The sequence below is a fragment of the Dreissena polymorpha genome, chromosome 11, assembly GCF_020536995.1.
Source record: "Dreissena polymorpha isolate Duluth1 chromosome 11, UMN_Dpol_1.0, whole genome shotgun sequence".
NCBI classification, from domain to species: domain Eukaryota; kingdom Metazoa; phylum Mollusca; class Bivalvia; order Myida; family Dreissenidae; genus Dreissena; species Dreissena polymorpha.
In genome coordinates, this window is record NC_068365.1 from 42,189,189 (window position 1) to 42,215,020 (window position 25,832).

The following is a 25,832-nucleotide window of genomic DNA, read 5'->3' on the forward strand; positions in this document are numbered from 1 at the left end:
ATATTTGGACCTGGATTCGGATGGCAATCCCCGGATATCTTGATCAGGCGAGTGGCTAAGTTCCATTGTTTATGACTTTTTCCAAGTGGCAGGGGTGGGAGCCAAGGATAACCAGGCAGATGGTTATATGAGTGAATGCAACCTTACCAATACCTGTTTTTAGGTCGTAGGCGTGCTGGAGACACCGTGGTGAAGTTTTACCGGTCCACTGTTTACACCGGAAGTCGGGATTTCTTGTCTGCGCTAGAGCAAAAAAGTCGTACTAAGCAACAAGGTACTCGGTAGAACCGTGATTTTCGTTTTGAGCTGACGAAAGGTACTCTTAGGAATAGTCCTGAGGGGTACTCCTTTCCCGAGCAACGGCAGTGCCCGAGAAAAAGAATAATTTTCTACTCTGTCTGAACAGTTAGTGCGCGACGTGCAAACGACCTTGACACAGTTCATTTAACTTTAAAATGATAAAAAGTACTAACACTAAGAAAGAGTACTAACCAGTAAAGAGTTTGAAATCAATGTTGAATCTCAGGATAGCTTGGTGATCTGCAAATCCCCGATGAAATGTTGATATCGGGTATCATAGTCATTCAATACGTCGCAAAATGCTCGAATACAATTCATAAAGCACAATGTGACTTATATTGATAACTAAAAGTACCAGTAATCAGTATGCCAGTTTTGCCGTGTCAAGCTGTTACGATCCCGAAAGTCCTTCATTCACATCGAGTATATATCCTTCGAATTCCAACTATTGTTGTCATAACCGGAGATTTAGTGAATAAATAATTCATATATCCTAAATGACAGCTTCTAAATAGCGAAACAAACCAATGTATGCAATAAGAAAGTTTTGAATCGAGACTCTCATTAAGGCGGCCATTGTTGAATGTTAAACACGAACGACAACTCTACCAGGAGAATGTTATCAATGCTCCTACGCAGTGGCGTATGCAAAAGGGAAGTAACTGAAAAATCGAGTTATCTCAATCGGACTGGCTCGGTCTTTTACATAGGCCGCCATTGTGAAATTTTTTAGGGTGATTATCAAACCTTGGACGATGCTGTTCGCATCGTCAATAAAGTGTATTAGGATATACATTTAATATACACTGCTACATGTTAGTTCGTGTTTGCTACAAATAAAATCATGTAAATGGTAAATGTATTGAAGTTATATTGAAATCCTTTAATACATAAGGAAAATTATTACTCAAAAAGCTGTTGTTTTTTAGATTAACATGCTTTAATCGACCTTTGACATTAAGTTATGATATTAATGTTAAACATGCGACCTTCTTAATACGACAGTGACAATTATATTTATAACCAACCACAAGTGTGCATCCAATAAGCAAACAAAAGTTAAGGTATGGTACTTTCATAAAATCATATCCCTAAATTCCTCTTCGTGTGTATGTGGGGGGTAGAGGGAACTGCTAATCAGTTTCAAGCATGTGTTTTATTTAGTTAATATACATGTAAATTGATATATCAGATTGATGTATTATTGACCAACATGACAGAGCGGTTCAAAGTGAAAAACAAATATTTCTTAGACCGTTAGCATTGGATAACTGTATTTTTTGTAAAACGTTTTTGTGAGACCTATGTTGTGTAATATTTACTCTGCCTATAATTATTTGAATAATAAAAATACAGTTTAATCAATTAATGTTTTTATAATATTGACATTTGTAATCTTTCTAGATGAGTTTGCGGTTTTGGTATTCAGATATGACAATTTCTCTACACTTGTGACATGCAAAGGGAATATTGCTAATGTAGTGCAATAGTGTCATATCTGAATATCAAAACCACAGACAATTTTTTTGAACCGCTTTTTTATGTTCGACAATAAAGATAAATAAGTATACATTTCTGAGCATACATTAATGGTATAAAATTTGTAAAAATACACTTTGTAACAGGGCTGTTAATTAAATATTTAGCAATATGCAGTCGATTATTTATGCCACGATTTCAAATAAAAGATAATGTAAAACTTTGAACATAAAGTTGCAAATAAATGAATTATACTGATAATCAATATTAAACAACTTACTGGTTGAAGGGGCGCTTTGAATAGCTGTTAGATGGTTCTTCAATGCTGAGATTTGTTGTTTTAAGTGGAAGACTTCGATCATTACATCCTGAACGGTGAGCGGCTGATTGTTAAGCACGAACTAATGCACCCAAGTAAATGAGCACAGCATCACCGTGAACATTTGGCAAAAACTCCGTGTTGACCATTGAAAGCACTAATGAGAATTTCTGCGCTACATGAAATCAAGTCCATGCGTAACTATCTGTTAAGTGTTATCAATGTCACAATTTATTCAGCAGACACTGACATAAAGTTCTTCATAAACTTAGGAACTAGCGTGGGCGTAATTATGGTTTTGAGTACATGGCATTATCTTTTCATAAATGATAATTATGTAATTTAATTATTAAACACACGTCCGTAAAATGTTCTTGAGTGGCTATTACTTATATCTGCAAAACCACAGTTCAATCCCCATAACAGGCATAGCGACCGATCAGTGCTTCTAAATTCGGCATGTGATTGCGCCACTGTGTCACGGTTTTTGTATACATGTTGATACCAGCAGCATTTCTATCGCGTACACACATTTGTAATATTGTTGCTGGTTGGGATAAGAGCATGTGTTGTATTGCTGTATGTTATTGACCAATTGATCTGGGGAATCATAAACTGTAATGCGAGAGTCGCGAATGAAACCATATATTTTATATTTATATATATAATACAATAGTTTTATGCACACGCTTCAAGTTATCATCATACTAAACTTATTATGACTAATATTTGTATAAAGGTCGTGTGTTGTTCCCGATTTACTTTACATATAATGAAAGTGATGCTCTACTTTCACTAACATCGCCTCAATAGTTTACCCACATCAAACTAAGAAGTGGTTTACACATTTTACGCCGTGAACTTTTTGCATAAAAATTAAACCTAACTGTTCTGTACAAGATTGGCTGATGCTGATATGGTTCGGTACTTATTATTTATTACTATGCGTCTATTGTTTGCTTACCTGATTTGTCAATAAAACAAATCACCCGTGTGTACCATTATTCGGATAGAAACATTTTATAACATAATGTTACATTTATTAAGGGCAACGAGACTATTCGAAATACACTGTCGTGTATATACAGACCTTAATTCCGAATGACTTTAATTACCAGCACATGTATAAAGATCATACAAAACACACACATCAAGTGGAATGTTCTAAATGTTTTCTTTTAATCGTTAAATTGTTCATGGGGCATGCGTAAACAAATCTGATTTCAGTCCACTTAAGGCATTCATGGCAATATTTGAATCCGGAAATGTTTCCCCCTCATAAATATTTTCTAAATGGAGGTACAATTCTGTATAGGCCTATGTATGTCATTGTTTTGTGACTTTGGTGCGAAGCTTTAGTAGCCCGAACAGCTCTCATTCAAATCAACGTGAAATTATCAATTATTCTTTAAAGTGAACGAAGGGTTGTAAAAGATTATCATTCACCAAAAATATTTGTTTATGACGATTGTGCGTTTATTTTATGTAATTTGTATGGGGTTTCGCTGTTTTCAACATAATATTTGTCACATCGAGGATGTGTATAATAAAAAACAAAAACCTCACACTTTTCCTGGGTAAGTTGCTTGACTAGTATAAAATTCGCAAACGTTAACCAGAAACATGCAACTGATGGCTTATCTAGTAAATCATAGGTACCGTTGATATATACGAAATTAGACAGACGGTTACTTCGTCAAATATAAGACATAAAGTTTCTTCCACATAGAGAGTATATTCAAACTGTTAAGACGTTTTATACGTGTGTTCTCAATGAAAGATTAATTAAGATAACCTCTCCGACATAGTTAATTTTCGAGGATTATGTAATTATGATTTAACCTGCTTGTAGTAATATGAATCAAAACTGTGTATTGTATTCAAGCACTGTAGTCATTGCATGCATCAAATAACACATACAAAAAAATACTGCACGTGTTATACAGACACACGTAATAACTATTTAACATTTTTAAAAGTCGAGACCGGAAGGAAAAATCCGACTTCGATGTCGCCTGCAGCTGACTTTTTTACTACCGGCGGTCCACTTTTTGGTCTTGACTCGGAAGTGACTGCCAAACATTAAATCTAAAAGTGCATCGATCCTCTCAAAATAGCAGTCTTCATTTTCATAAGAATAGAACACAAGGTCAAACATGTACTTTTACGCTTTACTAAATATCAAAGCGAATGGTTACATTTATTGTTATTACTAAACCAAGTTTAAAAGTATACATAAACAGGCTAATTGTTAAGTCTTCATCTTCAGTAAATTTGTCAGTTCTTCACACCACTAAAGAATAACTATAAAATACAGACAACTGTGGGCTGAGTTAGTGGTCACAATAGGGATAATTCTCAGTAATGTGCGATGTTGGTATGCATTGATGCGGCAGATACAGTTTCAACCAGTATCTGAGTTTTGGTGAAGACAACAGTTTTTGAGATTTAAGATGACTTTCTTTGATATGAGTTGTATATTGGAATAAAAAATGACTAACAAAAACACTTGTAAGACGCTGTACCAGGTTTCAGTTTAATAAGTCATCCATTTAAAGAAGTGGTATATATTATAAGAATGTATTAGTTATGTTGCATGATAATTTATCGTATCGTTTAAAACGAATGATAATGAAGATCTCGCAGATTATTTTAAAGCTCTGGGTGTTTTTCTAAATTTCTAAGGGGACAATTCTATGCGTCATCGTTATCGATCTATGAGTTAATATTTTATGTATTATAAACACAAGCATTTGTCAAATCTAGTTTTATTTATTTATTCTTGGTCCATCAGTCTGTGGGATTAACTAAATGTAGTCCACTTTAAGTAAACACCAAGAAGCGCTGAACAGTTGTTGTTTATTAATAATTAATAATAATCGAATGATTTCCCTTTTTATGAGTTTTCTTGAATTTAATTTAGGTACATGTAGCGTAATAACAAGGTCGTAGCCAATTCATTGTTGATTTCGTTTAGAACAGACTTCATATAAACAAACAGTTAAAAAAAAGCGAAAAGTGTCGTCCCTTATTAGCCTTTGTGAACTGTGCTGGCTAATCATGGATGACAATTTACGCACATGCATTAAGCCTAGTTTTCCCAGAACGATGTTTACAGCTATAAAGGACGATGGCTTCAAGTTCAAATGGTGCCGCTAGATTTCAATGAAGAGATAATGTCATGGCTGCGAGTTTGGAAACGCCAAAGAGGACAGTAATACGTTTGCTTATTTAAGCGGGTTCAGTCAAATTCTTCAATCTCAAATAGATCCTTTTAAGTTTAAAGCTATTTGTTTAGCCATGTTGGCAATTAGGAGGCACTTAGCTGAAAGGAGTGGACATCACATCCCTGAAAGCACAACACTGCTTTGTGCAGTATCGCATGTTGCGCCACAATTTGATTCAGGCATGATTGCTTTACTTCTATTGTTATAACATTTGTTTGTCAACTACACAATTGAGAGTAAATAAATGACATACGTTGACTTTTGTGTACTGAATCATGCAGACAGTTCGGTACATTTGCATTATTTAGAGGATGGACAACAATCTATTTTGGGTTAATCATGAAAAAAAAAGTCATCTCTCTCATAAAAAATATCAACATATTGTGTCCAACTCACTGAAAAATAAAACAAATATTGTGCTTAACGGTCTGATATTGCTCTTCATTCCTCCTATGGCCCTGATAAAAAGTCCTTCTTACAACTTGTATTTACACAATGCAGTAACTTTAATTTAAAGTTAGACATGTGTTAACAACATGCTATTTTACGGCTCAATATGAATTTGACCCATTTGTTTGACCTTGACCTTTAAGGTAGAGAGACACTGGATACACGCGACTCTTAAGTTGGTTATTGGTTTAAAATTAGTTTAAATTACAGATGAATGACAAAGTTACAGTCCGTACCAGGTGTTGTTTGGCCTAAATAAAGTTAAGGTCTCTAATTGTGGCATTGTCCTTTAAGGTAGGGAGACGAGTGTAACACGCGACGCGTCTTATTATTATTGTTTTCATTTGTGACAAGTAATTTTTTAATCCATAAATATTTGACAAAGATATGGCCGGGACAGGAATGTTTCAATCCTCAATTGATCCACACATGTGTAATTGATCTTTTAGGTAGGAATACGTGTGTTAACGCGACAAATCGTCTTATGATAATAATATGTGAATACAAAACAACAAGCGCCTGTCCTGATTGGGCACTGAAATATTCTTGTGTTTTGATATAGTTTTAATCTTCTTTGAGCCACCTGGTGGCTTTTACAAGAAGAAGTTGAAGAATTTTATTGATCTTTCACCTGAAAATTTATTAATTTCATGTACAGTAGCAACAACAATCATCACCATTTCACGAAACTATGTTTTAACAACTTAACCTACGCGTACAATAAGCTATTTACCCAAAAACTTCTGCGCCATATGTTTTAAACCGAACGACACATAATTATGGAGCAGGAACACTTTATCTATTTTAAGAAATAGTTAGTGTTACTATAATGGCCCCAGTTGCAATCACATCCAACGCTTTGTCCACGTGCATGCGTGCAACATGTATAGATCCAAAGTTTCATCAAGATTGGAAAAGAAAACAAAAGTTCTTGACTGAAGAACACAAATTGTTTCCTCAATTTTAAAGAGGCATTCTGCTAAATTGCATGGTCAGTTTTATGAATCGTTGTCGCTGACCTTGCATTATGATCTTTAAGACACGTAGGACGCGTTTATTGTATATCTGTAGTATAGTTAAAGAGATATTGACTTGTAAGCGCAAATCTATACCAGAATTTCATCTTGCATACAAACTGTAACTTGACCTATACCTCAGTATTAAAGTAGGGCATACTATACAAGTATCAATAACTCATACAACTATGAAAAATAAAGTCCTTTCTGAAGGATTTACTACTGTTTTTGGGACGAGACAATGCCACTTTATTAAGAATTAACAGAGGATGTTTTTCTCACAAAATTCCATCCATAACACAAACTCATACAATTATAACTTGCATTCCAAAAGACAATCCGAGGCGTTATCTAAAATCTTTAAAACATTAATATTATCAAATGCTGTGTTCAAATACACATCATGTTAACATGTCAATAGATTAAAACAGTATTTCATATTTGAATCTCCCAAATATAAACTTGCTGCATGTAAGACCAATGTACTGGTGGAAACAAAAAGTACGTTATCTTTTCAAATGCTTAAGATAATTATTAACCTTGATTACTTATGACAATCGATTTCAAAAAGCATTCGAATTTATGTATTCCCACTCCATAAAAGCAGCTTTTAGATTTATAATAGTATTTTTGTAATTATTTTTTATATTTTTACAAATGTTTCAAAAATGGATATCTATGTTAATGCATATCACTATGGCATGTATACACAAGCATGGATTATTGTCAAATACTTTCTGTATAGAAGGGTTTTCGCAAAGGAGACTCAATTAATTTTCTTGCTATTAACATAAGGGTAAGCAAATAAATAAAAGGTATAACAATTGAAGACAGCGTACGAAATATCAGAATTTTCTGATGGCACATGTTAAATTCAGGACTGATCTGACACGTTCGCTTTTGCATGTAAGACCTTGCTCATGAATGTTTTTGATTCTTTTGCCTAAGCATTAACTATGAAAACACAACTTGTATAGGCTTTTAATACATACAGACATCAGGGGCAATTGCTTTTAAAGTTCTTGAGAAAGTGATTCATATTATATTAGAAAACACGATTATGCATTTTGTTTAACAATTGAAAGTTCAACAGGTCTGTGATATTGAAATCGTAGACGTATACTCTTTTACACTGCTTAGACGGATACCTTTCGCCAAAGCACTGCTTCTAAATTCACTAGATCATATATTTGTATCACTACTAACACCAAAAAAGCACAATGAAACGAATTAATGAAAAGTGTTATGACTAAAGAATATAATGATGGTGGGCATATCATGCTGGGTGTTTGATTCGTTAAAAACATACATGAAATGGGCGTGGTTTAAAGGATAATAGGCTGGCGATGGAAATAGTTATTATTTGTTTAATCCATAATTTACTTAAAACACGTTTTGTAATTGATATAGTGTATGCCGAGAAAATATACATAGGACTAAAAAAGAGTTTTGGCTTGATATCTTCAAAAACCTTTAAGTGTATGGTTAATACTTTCCTTGTCATTTCAGTTTTCCGGACAGACAAACAGACAGATGGACGAAAGACGTGATGGAGGTATTCAGAGACAGACATTAAAACATTGAACCTTGTAAGTAATGTGAATGCCAATTACATGCCACTCCTGATGGTTAAAAATCAACAACAACACCACATTTGTTATAACTTTTGAATAGCTGACCACTTTGATATGTGTTGTGTTTGTGTTAAGGATAGTTGTCTGTCTAGAATAGCCGTATAAATAAATGTCATGGTGTCTGTTGTGTTTAAGCTCAGATGCAAAATAATATGTTCACGTCTCCCCTTAGGATCTTCAAATATATTGCAAAACTAAAAATAGCTAATGCACATTACGTGTTTTTCAAATGGTAGTAATAACCAGGATGCTGTCACTAGTATGTCCAACAACCACTTTGCCAGTACGTGCATTGTAATATACAGACTCTGTGCAGTTAAGACCGCCCTCCTTTGAAGCCAACGTTACCATCCGTCCCTCACCATCCACTTGGACTACTGCCTCACTCCAACACGCTAGCAACTGGCCTGTTTCAGACACGTGTAAACCTCCAGGACGTCGATGTGCAGAATCAAGCAATTTTGATTTGAGAGTGCCATCCTTGGACAATGTCAGGAGCTTGTGTCGACTTCTGTCAGTTACATATAGATGAGTTCCATCGGGACTGATAGCGCACTTGAAGACTGGAAATACACTATGATGTTATTCGCGTAGAGTTTTATATATAGACGTGATCTAACATGTACCTGATTACCAGGAATTCTAGTTACCTATTATGCGATTTGGCTAGTTAAACAATGTATGCTAGTACACTTTTTTTCTCGAATCAAAATTAAACACTTTGGCGATTTCAAAATATAAATTAATGTGTTTAAAGCTATGGTCATTTATTCTCAATTATAATTACCAACAGAGAAGGAACAGTAAAGACATGAAAGAAACAATATATACATGACTGTAAGAATGATCAAATTGAACCATGAAAGCAAGCATTAACCTTGAACTTGACACTTGTTTAATATTTAGACAAAGATTTTGTTTTAATCAGTTGGTTTGAGTTATTTTAATGTTTAATGAGTTGCGGTAATTTACAAAAACGCTTTGTAAAACATAAACGATTTCATGACTTAGACTTTATATTTTATTTTATCTAGTATTACCTGAACATGGTGTTATCCTAAAAGTTTATCCGAATATTAAAATTCAAACATACCAGAACAATTATCTGACGAATCTTCATAGATCTTCTTTACAAGAGTACAATCCATTGTGTATTGGTACAATTCAGTACATGATGCTATGTACAAGTGACCTTCCGCATGTGCAATGCCATGACACTTATGTTCGAAGCTAAATGTTCGACCAGTCACTATCTGTCCGTTGTTGACACTTAAGAATTTGACTGTGCCTTTTTGACCGTCAGTAATCGTAATGGCGACCTCAGAAGGACTGATACTACACATATCATATGGACTTTCAGGCAAGTCTGCGTGTGAGACAACTTTGTACTGCTTATTTAACAATTTTACTCGACTATTTGCGTAGTCCAAAATAAGAATTTCTCTTTTAGGTAATTCACAAATACTTCGTATGTCACATTTACGGCTATCAGATGGAACCCGTACATTGTACAGAACTTTGTTGCTACACTTTATTAGCTCATTGGTTGATTTCTTCAACTGTTTGACTTCTCGTTTAAAATTCCCGATAGAAGAAAATCGAATGAGTGATTGTTCAAAATCAGGATTATTTTCAAATGAAATGGTTGGATTTGCGTTAACAGCCATTTCTTTCAAAATAATTTTCGCTTGAGAGATATTATCTAACGATGTTTGGTAGGCAACAAAAACAAGTTCATTCGATGGGTTTTCTTTTATTTTATGTACATCTTTGAATCGTTTGAACTCGTCTTGAATCCGTGAACATGTTTCTAGTTCTAACTGAATAGATTTCTTTATTGTGTGATACATATCATCCAGTGAATTGATAGTTTTTTTCTCCAGTTCGTCGAAGATATTATTTATTTTGGTACGAAAATCTTTAATTTCTCCATTCGCTTCCTCGTATGAATCTTGCAATGTTTTCAGCCAATTATATGCGTCACCTATGGCTGTTTCAAGGTTTTGTTCACATTCGGCAATAGTTGTAGATATTTGATGAAACTCATCAAGAATCTCCTCTGTTGATTTTTCCTTGATAAGCACAAGCTTGGCACATTGTCTGCAATACAACACAGTTTTAAGTAGCAGTCGTAATTTGGCAATGCACATTTTGTTAATGCATAAGAATGAAGCAAGACATTACTACTTGTTCTGCAATGATCAGTGTGCGTCGACAAAACCCAGTGTGTATAATCAGTTGTGTCTACATAATGTATCCATATATCTATAAACATACTTTGCAACCGCTTTTTCATATTCACTGATAATTCAAAGAAAGTTCAAATATACTATATAATATATTTGCTATAATAGTTCACCGTCTCACACTAAATGCTAGGCATACTTGACTAGTTTCATTAATTAATTACACTATCAAGTTTAGTGATACTATGAATTTTAAAGTATTTAATAATAATGTTTTATTTATTGTGACCATTGTGATGATAAATCTGTGCACCCCAAATAATTTAGGTTGACGTCAAAAACTCGACTATATTATCCGGGTGTGGGGTATTTTCGACGGTGTAAGGCTTTTTTTATTAATTCTCATCAGATTGCAAACACATAATTAATGTTGGATATTCACAACAAATATATAACTAACACAAATTACAAAAAAAACCTGTTTGCATCGTTAAGTTGGTTTTCTTTTACAATAAATCACTCACTGCGAATGTTCTGTGCAACATGTAGGGTATTTTCGACGGTCACAATCAACTCAATTATACTGCACAAAAAAAGTTAACAACCCCTTACCCAATTAATGGAAAACTTGCATAATTCAATCTCAACTGGAATATCGATTTTATGTGAAAAGTGCGTCGTGTAATATTCATAATATCCATTATCATCTTTATCTCCAATGATCATTTAATGTTCTCTGTGATCTCTGGATGAAAAACTCGATCTATCATTCAAACCTATAGCAATGGTTGTAAAAAATGCCAAGTGCACTAATTACTAAAATATGTCACAATATGTTATATCATGTGTAAGTTAAATAAAAAAAAAGAATATTACTGGGTATGACAGTTTGAAAGTGTTTAAGGGGTGTTGCTGATTTTTTTTTCCATCAAATACATTTTGTCAAAAATGTATATTTAAGATATACATACAAACACTATATGAAAAATGAAATAAAAACATAGGGTCACCTGCCTTGTTTTGATTTTATTCACCATTATATAACATGTACTTTTTCAATAAAACTGAAAAATCTCTCATTGCGTAATAATAATTAATAACCTATGAAATTGGCAACATGTAGATATTATTTAAGCTAAGATACATCATATACCATTTAATTAAACCACACACTACCAATAAAATGGAGTACACAAGTTAAATTTTAAGAAATGTATTTTTTTAAATGTTTATGTCACCCAAAAAAACATCTTTTTTTACTATTTTAACCAAATAAATGGAATTTAAAAAAATTCTGCCAAATAGAATTCTGCGAAACTGCTCAAATATGTTCATCCACGTATTTTCATCATAATACACAAATAAAAAAAGGGGGTCACCGCACTTTTAACAGAGATTTTTGTTTTAATTATCCCTACCGTCTAGACGTCAAATTTCATTTAAACAAACAGCAATAATACAAAACCCAAGTACCAGTACATAGATAGTCAGAAATATGCATAAACATTAGATATTGTTTACAATCTTAACTGGGATCACAACAGCTTACCAAAAGACATTAATAAAAAGCAATATTTGATCACAAACATAATACCATACAGTATCAAACTCGACCTTAATCATTAATAACTTAGATCTACATGTTCACAGATTTCGGCATGTTTTGAAGTTTGTATTTAAATGCTTTAAATTGATAAATGTAAACAACAGGACTAAAGAGCTTCAGTATAAAACAAGTATGAAATTAAGGAAAGAAAAAAAAAGTATAAAAAAAGTTAACCCATCCTGGGATCGAACCACTGACAATTGTATTATGAACCAACTCGGTCATTTCTGCAATCTCTTGCACGACGGTTACATTACATTCACCTCTGTGACGGGCTCAGAACGGACTATTTTTATGAAAAAGTCTCATTCATGTCATGATAATTCCAAACGTTCATCATGGAGGTTACAGTATACTAAACAATCTCTTGCACGACGCTTACATTCCATTCACTGCATTAAAAAAAAACCATCTCATACCATAATATCTTATAACAGTCTCAATTCATTATTATAAAATTGATATGGTTTTGTGATGTTAACAAACCTACATACATACATACGTCGAAGCAATGCCTAACGTCACTCAATAAAAGTTATGTTAAATTGTTTACATTTGTGAAGTAGGTTGAATGATTCCATCTGAGTAAATGGGCAATAAAATAGTTCCAAAGAGTTGCATTAAAACTCGCAAGTTTTTGCACGATGTATCGTAAATTTAAAATTCCTATTTCATTATTTTACGCCTCTGATCCTAAAAAAATCCAAATCAAATATACATTGAATGCGTTTGTTCGGTTTTACCCAGTTTCTGGGCAATATGGCATGCGGAGCCTTTCGCAGAGGTGTATGTGAGAGCAAGGAACGACAACTCTGCGTGGAGATTGTCATTTCTGATGATATTGATAACAAAAATATTGAGTTGATAATAGCATCATCGGTGTTGCTATAAATATATCCTCATATAAATTAACTGCCGCAACACCCCTTAATATCCTACTAAAATTTGACTTAAAGTTCATCCTATTTTTCTCGTTCGCCGTAAACCTTTTTCTGTTGAACAGTGTATTATATATTTATACAAAAAAGCATTTCCTGACTTCGCTGGAATGTTCTGTGTTTAAAACAGACGAAACGACAACATTTGGATTAAAAATAAAAAAGATTTTAAAGTTAAATGATGAGGTGGAATATTTTATGGTTATTTAAAATGGATGAAAACTATTGTGTACGAATATGAGTTTGTTTATTTAACGTTTTTATTACCGATATCACTTAAATTAGGTCATCTGTTGAATGAATTGCGTGTATACAAATGAAGTAACATGTGACTTACACCGAGCATGCTCAACACTCGTGTTTACTCCGGAAAATGTGTGATCGTCAAAATACCCCTACGTCAACTATACCCTACGCGACGTACTTATGACGTTATGAAACGGGCGAAAAATACTTGCAGCCCACTGGAAACAGATCACCACACGTTATTTCATTTCGCACATACACTGATTCGTATACAAAAACGAAGCTGATTGACGTCATAAATGCGCGGTAATCACACTGAGGATGTTGATTAAAAGTAAGACGATAATATTCTACTTATGCTTGTTGTTCAGCTGATTATAACTATTTATTTTTTAACTGTTTTCTATATAAATATGATTTAATATGTATATTGTAATACGTTATTAATATAAAATATAAACAATACGGATAACATTTATATAATATATTCAATAAAATATTGATTTATGTAGAAACTGAAATCGAACGTGGGCCTAACGTGAAGGATCTTGTATGGTACTTTTGGTAGTTATTTCAACTTTCGATTTAAAAAGCCCTCTACGTGTCAACTAATATTTAAATACTACATTACAGTATACGTACATACCAGTAAATGAAATATGTTTAGACTGTAGTTTATTATTATTTACAAATACAAAGTTTGTATTTAACCCTAATGAATTAGTATCTGCATTTTTTTGAAAAACCGACCTGTGTTCGTGAAAGTGACATAGAGCACAGCAAAGTTTACTGTGATCTTCACAAAACATCTCTATCTTGCGATCGGTATGGTGTTGGCAAAACATTAAATCCTCAAAAGCCGCTTTTGAAGTAGGCCACAAATTCGATTCTTCCCTCCCATGAGTAACGTGTCTTTTATAGAGCTATTTATGTAAGCCGATGCAGTCGTCACAGAAGCCTTTAGAACATTGTTGACAATAAAACAAAGCTTCCCTGCTTACACTCTCTTCTGAACAAACATTGCAGCAAACATCGTATGTTAAATCTGATCCTTTTTCTGCCATCTTAGCCAATGAGTGTCCAAAGTCCAAAATATTTTAAAATACTCATACATGTGCGTGGGGTTTATTAAACCGTACTGTAACACTAGCGAACATTTGTCGATAACCTATGTTAAAACCACCTTATCGGCATTCTATACATAGATTGTGAAGTCACTTCGTTATTGTCAGTAAGACCGGTGTGTACACAATGACCTTATCGGCAAATACAGCGGCCAATAATTAAGGGTGTCACGGTTCTCCGGGGGACGGTATATCGTATATAGTCTCCTCTCGGTACGGTTCACGATGCGCCTCCGAGTCCGTACGGTACGGTACGGTACGGCATTTTCCATGACGTATTTCAAGGGAAGTAACTGTAATTCGCCCCCAAAAAATGTCGGATGTTGAATTGAAATCAACTCCAGCGAGCTTATAATAAAAATATGGTAGCATTTTGTGTTATCAGTAAGAAAGTGGTAGGCGTTTATTGCGTATAAACATTTGCTTTATATCACGACTTTCCTAAGCATGAGCTCTGATTTTGTGATTCCGCTGAGAATTTCGCAATTTCTTTGAAACCATTAAAACAATTTCAACCACTCAACCATATGCTGTGTCGCCTACGTCACGAAACAAGGTGCAATATTTTATTTGGTCTAAGAATAACGCTTGGAGTTTTTTAACGGCACAAGCAAAGATAGCCAGTTTGACTAGTTGGTAAACACGTTTAATTTTTAACTTAAATAATCTATCGTTGTAAAAGAAACATAAAGCAGTCGTCCGTATTTTTTAAACATATTCAAAATTTCGTGTTCATATTTAATCACAGTTTTAGATTTGTAAATAATAATAACTAATTGTCAATTCGTGTACTTTCATGACATTATATGATATTTTGTTAATTGCATGACACATATATAGAGGTCTTTAAATAAAATTGAAAAAATGTTTTAAATGGTTTGTATGTTGTGTCCATCTGACGATACGTATCGCGATACGTATTGTATCGTACACACTGTACCGCGATACGTATCGTATCGTAAGGTGAGCGTATCGTGACACCCTTACCAATAATATTAATAGAAATTGTGTCACATGATTTTGATATCTATGGTGGCATAAAGCGGACATGAGAAATATTTTATTAAGCGGCCTCTATCACGTTGTTTAATGTTGTTATTTGTAGCAAATTTCTTCAAAACAATAAACATTAAGTCTTACAGAATTTTGAAGGAAAAATATTGTATTAATTATGTTATATGATTGTGATGCCAAACAATGAAACGTCTCTTAAACTGTAATGTGTATAATCATTTTCAGTTCGAAACGGTCGCAACTGTAGCCACAGTTTTTGTTAACTGAACATTATTACATTTCTAGTAACGGCGTCTCGTCAAGTGATTTTTCAAGCAGAATGTAGCTTTAATATGTATACAGGTTATATTTGTGTTCTAGTTAGTCTTTTTTTTGTAATAGAAATGTCAGTTATGACCGTTTAGCGCTACGCTCTCGCTGATAATATCAATCATGTATATGCCAAATGATTTTCGTGGTCTAATGGGGACGACAACTAGATCTACAAACGACGATGTACTCAGCTAAGAGCTTCAGAGCCATTATGGTCTTCTTGTTAGGATTTATTAGTAGGTAAAAACAATTTATACAAAACATGTACCCTAAATATTACTTCAGAGATTTTGTCGTTTTATATCAGCTTCACATGAAATATAAAAAATGATATTGATCGATTGCATGGATCTGCCATTTTTACTTAGTAATATTCCCTAAAACAAAACTAATATATTTACAAATGATTTGAAACATATAATTTAGTATACTGATGGCAGTATACAAATACTAGCAAATGTAGTCAGATGGCTAGTGGAGCATTTAATGAATATCACATATACTTTCGTATTTGACTTCCCTTTGCATGTTCCTATGCGTGCAATGTGTCACAAAAATTACGTTGCATATGCCACAGGCTCACAGCGCATTTAGCATGATTAGTGAATACAATATTCGCTTCGCTGGAGATATTTCGTTTACGTACAGTTCCGGCAATGTTTAATAATAATTACAAAAGCAATTGGAGAAAATGAGTGCAGTTATAACGGATACAGAAGTTAAAAATTGAATTTATCAAATAGAAACACTTTGTGTAAGTTTCACGACAAGCTTCTCACATGACAAGTTACTGGTACACATGTATTTATTACTAAGGAGAAGTGTATATGGGTTAATGCAAATGAAAAAAGAAACGTGTGTCTTAACATTGAACACAATCGTACATTTCTGTCATTAAATGTAATTCATTTCATGTACGTCATTTTTGTAATTCGTTGTAGAACATGGAGATAATATAATAATCGTTAAAGGTATGTGACATTTCAAGATGTTAAGACATATACAATAAAGACATTACATAGTTTAATGTCAATAAAATGTTCGATAACAGGCCCGTTTAACACTGCCATTTACAGTAGCATGACCTTTATGTTTGCGGTTGTTCACTAAACTACTTTAGCTGCTATCACTTTGACATCGTAATCAGATGCAGACAGGGTTATCAATAACCCAAGTCCAGACAGACAGACACTCGATCGGATGAAAACACTGCGAATAGTGTGTGAATTCGTAACGACAAGATGGATTTTAAAAACTCATGGAATATTTATTGGATCTGTTTATTAGTTTGCATCGTAGGTGAGTCAATCTTTATATACGTATGTGTACGATTATTTGACAAAGTTTAATATGAAGTTTGTTTTGTTATAAAAATTCGCCCAATATTGAACAAATGAATATATTCAGCTCTTTCCTTACTATCACTCGAGTGTTTTTACGCACGTAACACAGTGTTTAAATAATTTGGATGGCATTGGACAACATATAATATATTGCATGTACTTGCCATTAAAATCCTTGTTTTATACTTCCGAATTATTTGTTATAACGAATTCTCGATTTGTGACAGTTTGGTACTATTATTCCAATTCTTGAAATTCCTTAAGCAGCAAAACATACATTGTATGATGATTTTATATAAAAATACATAATTTATTATCTGATGTTCCAACATTTAACAATCGTTTTTATAAACACTTCAGGCGTTTTCTCAACTTCACTTGACACTAGCAGAGTTGGCCGCGTACGCCGTAACGCATTTCAGATGTGTCACATGATCAACCAGTACACAGGCCGCTCGTGCCTCAGCTTCAATCCGTACGGCTGTTTCTGTGGTTACGGACAGAGGGGGAGTCAGCCCGTGGATGCTGCGGACAGGTGGGGCCGAGCGGGTTAATTGGACGCTAAAATCAATCGACACATATGTTTTACCTCATTATTTGTGACTATGAGTAAAAACGTTTCACTAATTAATGTCGAAAGTCAATATATGTAATCCAAAAGAAGCTATTTTTTCTTAATTGTTTTATAGGGGCTGTTTTTAAAAAATGCACATGTGACCAAGTACGACGATAGCTTCAAAACGGTCGCGTTATAAACATTGTTTAGATTTGTTATACTGTGTAAGATACTTACCATGTCCATAATATAAATAACTGTTAGCGGTTGGTCACTGTAAGTTTTACATTATAATGTTTTTTGTTTTTTTTTCAGTTTATTATTCCTCAATGTGTGAACATTGTGCATCGGTGCGAATCTTTTATTGTAATAAAGTAGACTTTCATTACTTCAATATTGATCCACAGTTTGTATGTATTTTACATACACGTTCCTTGTGATAATGTCTTAATCCAACTATTCCCCTCTTTCAAATGAAGATGTTGCAAGGCCCACGACGATTGCTACGGGGAAGTCCACACGGAGCACCACTGCAGCTTCTGGAGCGGCCTCTTTGTGGGATACAACCACCACTGTACCGGCACCGGGTGTATGTGCAAAGGTATACAAATGCGAATGCATGCTTATAAAAAAATTGAGGGCTGATATTTTACCACCGCATCTTTAGTTAATATTTAATCACAAAGTGTTTGAGGTAATATTGTTTCCTTATGTGTTTTGGGTGATATAATATCACCGTGTTTTGGTGTGATATTCTTTCACCATGCATTTAGATGAATGCGCCTTTGGGGTGATATTATTTCACAATATTTATTTGATGGAAGGGGGGGGGGCTGACATTGTTTATATCACTATGACTTTGAGGTGATATTCGTCCTTCACTCAACCAAAGTAGCCATATTGCCATATTAAACACATAGTTAACCAGATATTCGCCCGCTTTAATTTCGTAATACGTATAGCAATACACGGCTTCGTAAATGCAAATGTCTTTGTAACTATAACAGTCGCATAATTAATAATCGCAAATTTGACGAAATGTAATGATAAAATTATAAAACAAATTGCTGATATGTCAACTCTAAAATGTGTACAAATGTACACACTATATCATTTGTTATGTTGTTATGTTTGCAGATGAGGCCAAGTGTGCCAGGAAGGTTTGCGACTGTGACCTGCAGCTTGCCAATTGTCTCGGCAAGTCAGAGTTCAATCCCCAGTACCAGCACTACGATCGCAGACAGTGCGTCTGATGATTCAGTCATGTGACTTTTCTTTCGGTCACGCGGGTTCTCTTTGCAATCTCTAACTGTATTACGAAAACATCTGCAGCCAAGTGTATAAATCGGATAACTCTTATCCAGCGGATAACTTTTGGTTATTTTCACTTTAGGATATTTTTTGGGTTAGCGATTGCATAAATAAATATATATCCTAACAGGTGCACGTTTTGGTTACGTTTCGGCCATTTTTTAGCCATGGTATTTGACATCGGTTATGGTTATATGAATAAAGGTTTTAGAATCCAATCTTGGCTAAAGATATCGAGATTTATAAAATTGTCTGCAGCATTTTATATGCAGTATACAACGTATACGAACAATTCTGATACTTGTAAATGGATTCAGGATTTCCGTTGTACATTTGTCCATTGATATACAGTCCAGGAATGTACGTTTGGCAAGCAGTGAAATGTTTTGCAAGAGATACAATATTTGCATTGATAAATTACGTTGTGTTACACTATATTAAGGATTAAGATAGATCTGCCTATTCTTTCCAGTCTGTAGTTTTTTTCCGAACTGCACAACCTGCGTTCTAGTGGGATTATTTGCATTTCAGCAGCATTATTTATAAACATTGTATTTATAAACATTATTTTTAATGTAATGTATATAGCTGTCCCCTTTAAAATGATGACGACTCATCATCACATAACTGCTTTAGCAAGTTTCTTTTCTGTGTAAGACAGTAATAAAGTAATTGTTATTAACGATGTTTTTCATTTATATTAAAAAAAATAATCTGGTTTTGATTTTTTAATAATTGCGTATGTATATACATGTATTGATGTATTGATGTCTTCAGATGATATGAATTAAATATAAATAAAACAAGTCGTTGTTTTTCTTTTCACAACTTTTGTGCTATATGAACGTGAAACCTCTAGACTTTACTCCGACATTAATCATAAAGATATGAATAATAATACATAACCTAAAATGTCGGATAAGCGCTTGTATGCTCGGTGATTATCTCAATTAGGTACAGGAAACCTCATTTCTATATGGTGTTGATTATTTTAAGTTAGTTTGATCAACGTGGAAAACGGAAATGTTATTGCTTACAAATAAAGTTGTGTATACAAAGCGGTTGGAAGCAGATAATGATAAGTATATTCGGGCACGTTTGATATCTCAAACAAAAGTATGTCTCTAGTACAATAACTTTATTTATCAAACAGTTTAATAATGAACACTGCGACCGAAGAAAATTGACATTTACGATTAACAATTAATTGTCAGTCGTCATCATGGTATTTTGTTCTATAAGTGTTTAAACATAATGTAAGTCAAAGTCATAGTGTTTATAAATCTATTCATAATTGAACAGTGTTAATTTATATTACACAACCACATATCTGGAACACACTTGTGTACGTGCACCATATCGTGGCTCATATTCTGACATACATTGAAGAGGTTTTTCTTTTATAAATCATATTGGGGACGCTATTCAGACTTTTTTATTTTTTGCTGAGTAAATTAGTCACCGGGATTGAAGTAGATGTCTCTTTGTACACAACGCCGCATTACGGATTGTATTGTTGAACATTGATTAATGTCATAATAGTATTAAAGAACACAAATGTCTCTATCGTATAAAGGATACATTTTAGACACTTGGCACTTAATAAGATAGGCTAAGGAACATCAGAGAAGTATAATAAATAAGAAAAGTAATAAAACCAAAGCAATATTACTAAGGCTGGAACAGAACAGTAAGAAAGCTCCGTTATTGATGCTGCAAGGTGTTACGGTCTTTCGTAATTTGAGATTGTCATTACATTTAGGCGATGTTCATTAAAATAGTACATATTGTTAACACTATAACCCTTCAAATACACACATGTAAAACTCAATACCTTCACACACATATCAGCAGTGATAAATAATAGATACTACAGTTTCACTCTTAACTCTTAAACTACACCTCAGTGAGTACTGTGCAAATCAAGCGGTCCAGTTCGACAAACATTCGAACGTTGTCTAGATATTGTCAAAATAAACGTTTTGGGTCAGGATTCAATATTTATTTATTATAAAGTGTTATTTCTAAAGTTGTTAATTTTGTTTTTAGATTTGGCAGGAATACCATATGTTTATGACATTCTTCATTCAATTGTGGAACTGGTCTAGATGTTTTAAATATAATCATACTTCCCGATAAAGATTGGTCGCCAACAGAGGACTTAAGAGAAGTTAGTGCTATATATAGATTAAGCAAGACAAACGACAAAGGACATAGACTTAACACACAAGCTCACATTAATTACTCTGTGCTTTGATAAAGCTCAGATAAATATTAAAGACGATAATGATAATGGCGAAAAAAGTATAATTTAATTCCAAAAGAGGTTCGTCCGTTCTTTTAGTTAACAAGGAATTCAGCGAAAAACGAATGAAGCCCGAGTAACCACCAGCTACGTCTGTTGTTGCACCGGGTAAACAATCTAGCCAGACGTTGGTCAATGAGAATAAACGTGGATCTTTCGTTCCATCGATCAGGCACTGGGTTAATATAGATGTAGGCAATGTCCTCTGAGAGCGAATTCCGCACCATCTTGACACAGACAGTTTTCCCGGTTGTACCGATAGTGTCATACTGAATGCATATGTTCCGTTCTTTAAACAAGTGACAAGATATATGTGTTCGCAATTAAACATTTACTGATAGAGGACATATGCAGATGTGTAAAGACTTGCAAAAAATAAATATTATTACTATGACAATACGCGTGTAGAAACAAAAATATTATCCAACAAACATTGGTGCGCGGAAAATTCCATGTCTGATGTCGTATGCCACTTGAGTATCAAGTCTTTCGTGGTCGAAGATAACCGGAGCTTCTCCTGTATACTGAACGTCTTTCGTTAGAGATGCCATAAATGCAACGTGTTTACTCGAGGCTGCATCTGTTTTCATAACTACAAGGGATGTTTCTTACATAGTGATACTATTGTCATATCAGATTATCAAATATAAAAAGTATTACGTTATAAGGCTTTAAAAGAATAACGTGTTTAAGGATATACATAAATTCAATATACCCCGCTGTGTGTTATTTCATGTTTGCTATTTAAATACCAAATTCATAGAATCAAGTATACTACAATATGACACAAATCAGTTGCATTCTCCCTTTTGCGTACAAGCATGGATTGGGAAAATATTATTATTAAGGCCGCGCAAAGATTAATAATCGAGTCTGGTATCTCATAGTTTTAGATAATTCCAAGTTGACTAGTCAAGTCAAAGTTTAATAGCAATCCGGAAATTTGCCATTAACCATGTACATATATACATATATGCAAAACAAATATGCCCAAGTATATACAATAAAACAAACAAAAGCTGATCAAATATGACAATCATAACAAATAATATGCATGGCAATTAAATACTGTTATGTTTAATAATATGCAGTTAAAAAACAGCTAGACGATTTAAATGTTCAGCATACTTTGAACTCTTCTACCAAAACAATTGCTTGTATAATATATATATGGCTGTATCTTTCTTATCTTTGCCCTAGTCTCACATGAATATTAAAAGGACTTTCCGGTATATGATATTGTTTAAAACGTATTGTGTGAATTGGAGTAACGTTTATGCCAAAATATTTTGCAATCCTGTTTATTCGTGAAGAATATTTGATATTATATTTATGTTTCGAGTTCGTGAATTAATTACGTTGTGAAAATTGCTCTTGTGTGGCTGTTACTTAATCATTGCAAATCACAGTTCAATCACCAGTACAGGCATAGCGACCGCGAGCAATGCATCTGACTTCGGCATGTGGTTGCGCTACTGTGTCGCGTTTTTTTATATACATGTTGGTACCAGCAGCATTTATATCGCGTACACAATGTGTTCAATTGTTGATGGTTGGGGTAAGAGAGTGTGTTGTCTGGCTTTATGTTATTTACCACTTGATCTGGGAAACAGGTACTGAGGGTCGCGAATGAAGTCATGTTTCTTATATTTATATAAGTAATACAATAGTTTAATGCACACGCTTAAATTTATCATCATACTACACTTTATTATTACCTTTATGTGTATGAAGGTCGTAAGCTGTTCCCGTGTTTATTTAAGATATAACGATAGTAATACTTTATTTTCATGAACATCGCCTCAAAAGTATACCCACATCAAACTATAAAGTGGTTTACACATTTTACGCCGTGAACTAAGTGCATAAAAATTAAACCTAAATGTTCTGTTCATTATTTGCTGAAGCTGATATGGTTATAATACGTCCTGTATATTAATATTCGTGTATTGTGTGCTTACCAGATATGTAAGTAAAAAACAAACAGTATGTACCATTTATCGGATAGAGACAGTTTTATAACATAATGTCACATTTATTACACGTGAGCGAAACTATTCGAGATACCCTGTCTTGAATAAACGGACAGGTGTTCAGTACAAAATTAACATACTAAAACCAGCAACTCGCAACAAATAGGTTGAATCAGAGTCTTCATGACGATTCGGCACCCACGTTATGTGGCGAGGCCAAGCATCAAACCCGCGATATTCTGATATTTTGTTCGTCTAACGCTCTACCAACGGAACTTACCAGAATGACTATTTTTTTGCAATTTTCAGAAAATAACCAAATTGTTTTTTAAAAGACACAAGGATGTCACACTCTTGAAACAAAGAAATGTCATAAAAATTAAATAATATTTTGTCGTGTTGAAATGAGATCCTGTAAGATTTTAATTTCGAGTCATCTTTAGACAATGGGTTTGTAAAAAAAGTGAAGGGAAAAAATATGATGATATGTTATATAAACGATAACACATGGCAGATCTTGGCCGGACGTCTAGTACCGGGCCCGCTGCCAATATATCGATCCGAGGGCCATTATGCGGCTATGGCCAATTATAGACGTTTGTCTCAGCTCTGTCGTGTGTTATCGTTTATATTGCATATCATAATATTTTATTCCTTCGCTATTCTTTTTCTTCAAAAGCAGCTTTCCGTAATTTCATTTGCATTCAATTGATCACGTTGTTGCAACATTTTAATCAAATCAAAATTTAAGTTGGTTAATTGAATACGAAAGCCGAAACGTGAGTTTTAACATTCAACGAAATTGTATTCTTTTGTTTTGGTTTGTGTTTTACATGAGTATATCCTCATGTTTCTTTAACTTTAGCACAAGGAGATCGGATGATAGGCATTGAAGGTATCTGACATTTCAAGATTTAAAGACATACACACAGGCGACATTAAAATAGTGTAATGTCAATTAAAGTTTGCATATCAGGCCCGTTTAGCACTGCCTGAAACAGTTGAATGACCTGTATATTTTCGGTAGTTCAGTAGTCTATATACGTATCTATATCGTGTATGATTGTGACACGTTATCAGATTCTGACTGGGTATAGGTGTGATCTAAGCTTACTTATTATATTCACATTTTTTGAAAATGTGCATATTTTAAAAATGAACGACACGAAACGAATACCAGACAGACAGACAGAAAGATTGAGAAATAGCGTGACAACTCTGCGATGAATTTGTAAAAATTGTGAAAACAATGTTTTTTTTATTTCTCTTGAAATGTTGAATTGATCTGGTAATTTGTATTCATTGTCGGTATTTTTTTTATTGCATATGCATACATATGATTATTTGTCAAAGCGTTTTATTTCAGTTTGTGTTTTTGTAACAAAAAGCATCCTTTACTAACATAAATTTAACTTATTCAACAAATGCTAAAAAAGTTTTATAACACAATTTATGATTCGAAAGTTTTTGCATTTAAATGTAAAGGCTTAGATTCTTGTACTACACCGGTTTCCCTGAGAACGGCGGGGAATATTAAGTACATACTGTCTATCCCCCTGACAAGTTGGTAGTGTGTTCATCGAAAATATGCCGATAAACAAAATAATTTGTTCTCAAAGATTGGTACAGTCAATTACGCAGGATTCTGTCTTCGGGGCCGAACTATGAAGACTGTTTGACAGACTGAGTGTGTTCCGCACGCAATGACGATGTAGGATTCAAAGGGAGCTCGTAGAATTCAACAACACTGGAATATAAACAAATCTGACAATCACCGCGTTAAAATAAGACAGTAATAAAGTGGAAGGGAGGGTGGAAATTGTGGAAATGTGGAGTTGTGAAAACAATTATTTAGTGAATGAAAGCTGGAGCTTTGGTACGTCATATATTATAAGGCAAAAAAAACACTGTCGTAAGCAACTGGAATCAATTTACAAAAATACGTTAATCCTAATCTTTTCAATAGAAGCAGTTTATATTACTATGATAAATACCACACACCATTAAGCATACAATGAAACAATAAGTGAACTATCTGGACTCATAAAATGTACAGCGTGCTGCGATTAAAGAGCAGGGTTAAACAAGGAATTGTTTAGTCTAAGATTTGTGATTAAGATTTTTAATCATCCTCTTTATTTGCCATTAAATAATTTAAAAAAAATTATTACATTTGTTCTTACTTTTTTCTGATAATTTAAGAGGGGCAGGTGGGGGGAAGCAAACATTAGCATTCTATTTCCCCTTAGATCTGTCTCGACAGCAATAGCACATTCACTTTTTGTCAATTGAACTTGTAGCTGAGGCGTAAGTGTTCACCAACACAGAGCAACTTTGTTGTGCTTGTTCACAGTCTTATGTTTTACTGTAGAGAATAGTCTTCAACTAAGGAAAAATTAATTGGGCTTTATTCTAATCTAATCAAAGACAACACGATCCTCTTTAAAGGTCGTTGTTAACAGGAGGTCTCTTCTTAGCAAATCTCCAGTTTAG

At 33.8% G+C, this 25,832-nt stretch overlaps 2 protein-coding genes across 3 annotated transcripts in view; one reads left to right on the forward strand and one right to left on the reverse strand.

Moving 5' to 3' along the window:
- Positions 1 to 8,046: 8,046 nt before the first annotated feature.
- LOC127851509 (uncharacterized) overlaps positions 8,047 to 25,832 on the reverse strand; it is a 39,348-nt gene continuing 21,562 nt past the window's right edge. Inside the window, exons 1-3 of one of the 2 annotated variants that reach the window (XM_052385318.1) lie at positions 14,152 to 14,617; positions 9,519 to 10,525; positions 8,047 to 8,988 (exon numbers count right to left, since the gene is read on the reverse strand). In XM_052385318.1, coding sequence (XP_052241278.1) covers positions 8,651 to 8,988; positions 9,519 to 10,525; positions 14,152 to 14,246 — 1,440 coding nt within the window. In that variant the 5' untranslated portion in view covers positions 14,247 to 14,617 and the 3' untranslated portion in view covers positions 8,047 to 8,650. Of the gene's footprint in view, positions 8,989 to 9,518; positions 10,526 to 14,151; positions 14,618 to 25,832 lie in introns of those variants that run through there. The other variant, XM_052385317.1, reaches the window with a different exon arrangement.
- On the forward strand, positions 16,955 to 19,867 carry LOC127851514 (basic phospholipase A2-like). The gene is made up of 4 exons (XM_052385342.1): positions 16,955 to 17,150; positions 17,555 to 17,729; positions 18,230 to 18,351; positions 18,888 to 19,867. The coding sequence occupies exons 1-4, from the start codon at positions 17,093 to 17,095 to the stop codon at positions 19,001 to 19,003; spliced, it is 471 nt and encodes a 156-aa protein (XP_052241302.1). The 5' UTR covers positions 16,955 to 17,092; the 3' UTR covers positions 19,004 to 19,867.

What these genes read in the sequence shown, in the direction of transcription:
- LOC127851514 (XM_052385342.1), top strand. Translation starts at nt 17,093, where the DNA reads ATGGATTTTAAAAACTCATGGAATATTTATTGGATCTGTTTATTAGTT. An exon ending in TTTATTAGTTTGCATCGTAG is followed by an intron (nt 17,151 to 17,554) that starts GTGAGTCAATCT and finishes TAAACACTTCAG; the next exon opens with GCGTTTTCTCAACTTCACTT. An exon ending in CCCGTGGATGCTGCGGACAG is followed by an intron (nt 17,730 to 18,229) that starts GTGGGGCCGAGC and finishes TTTCAAATGAAG; the next exon opens with ATGTTGCAAGGCCCACGACG.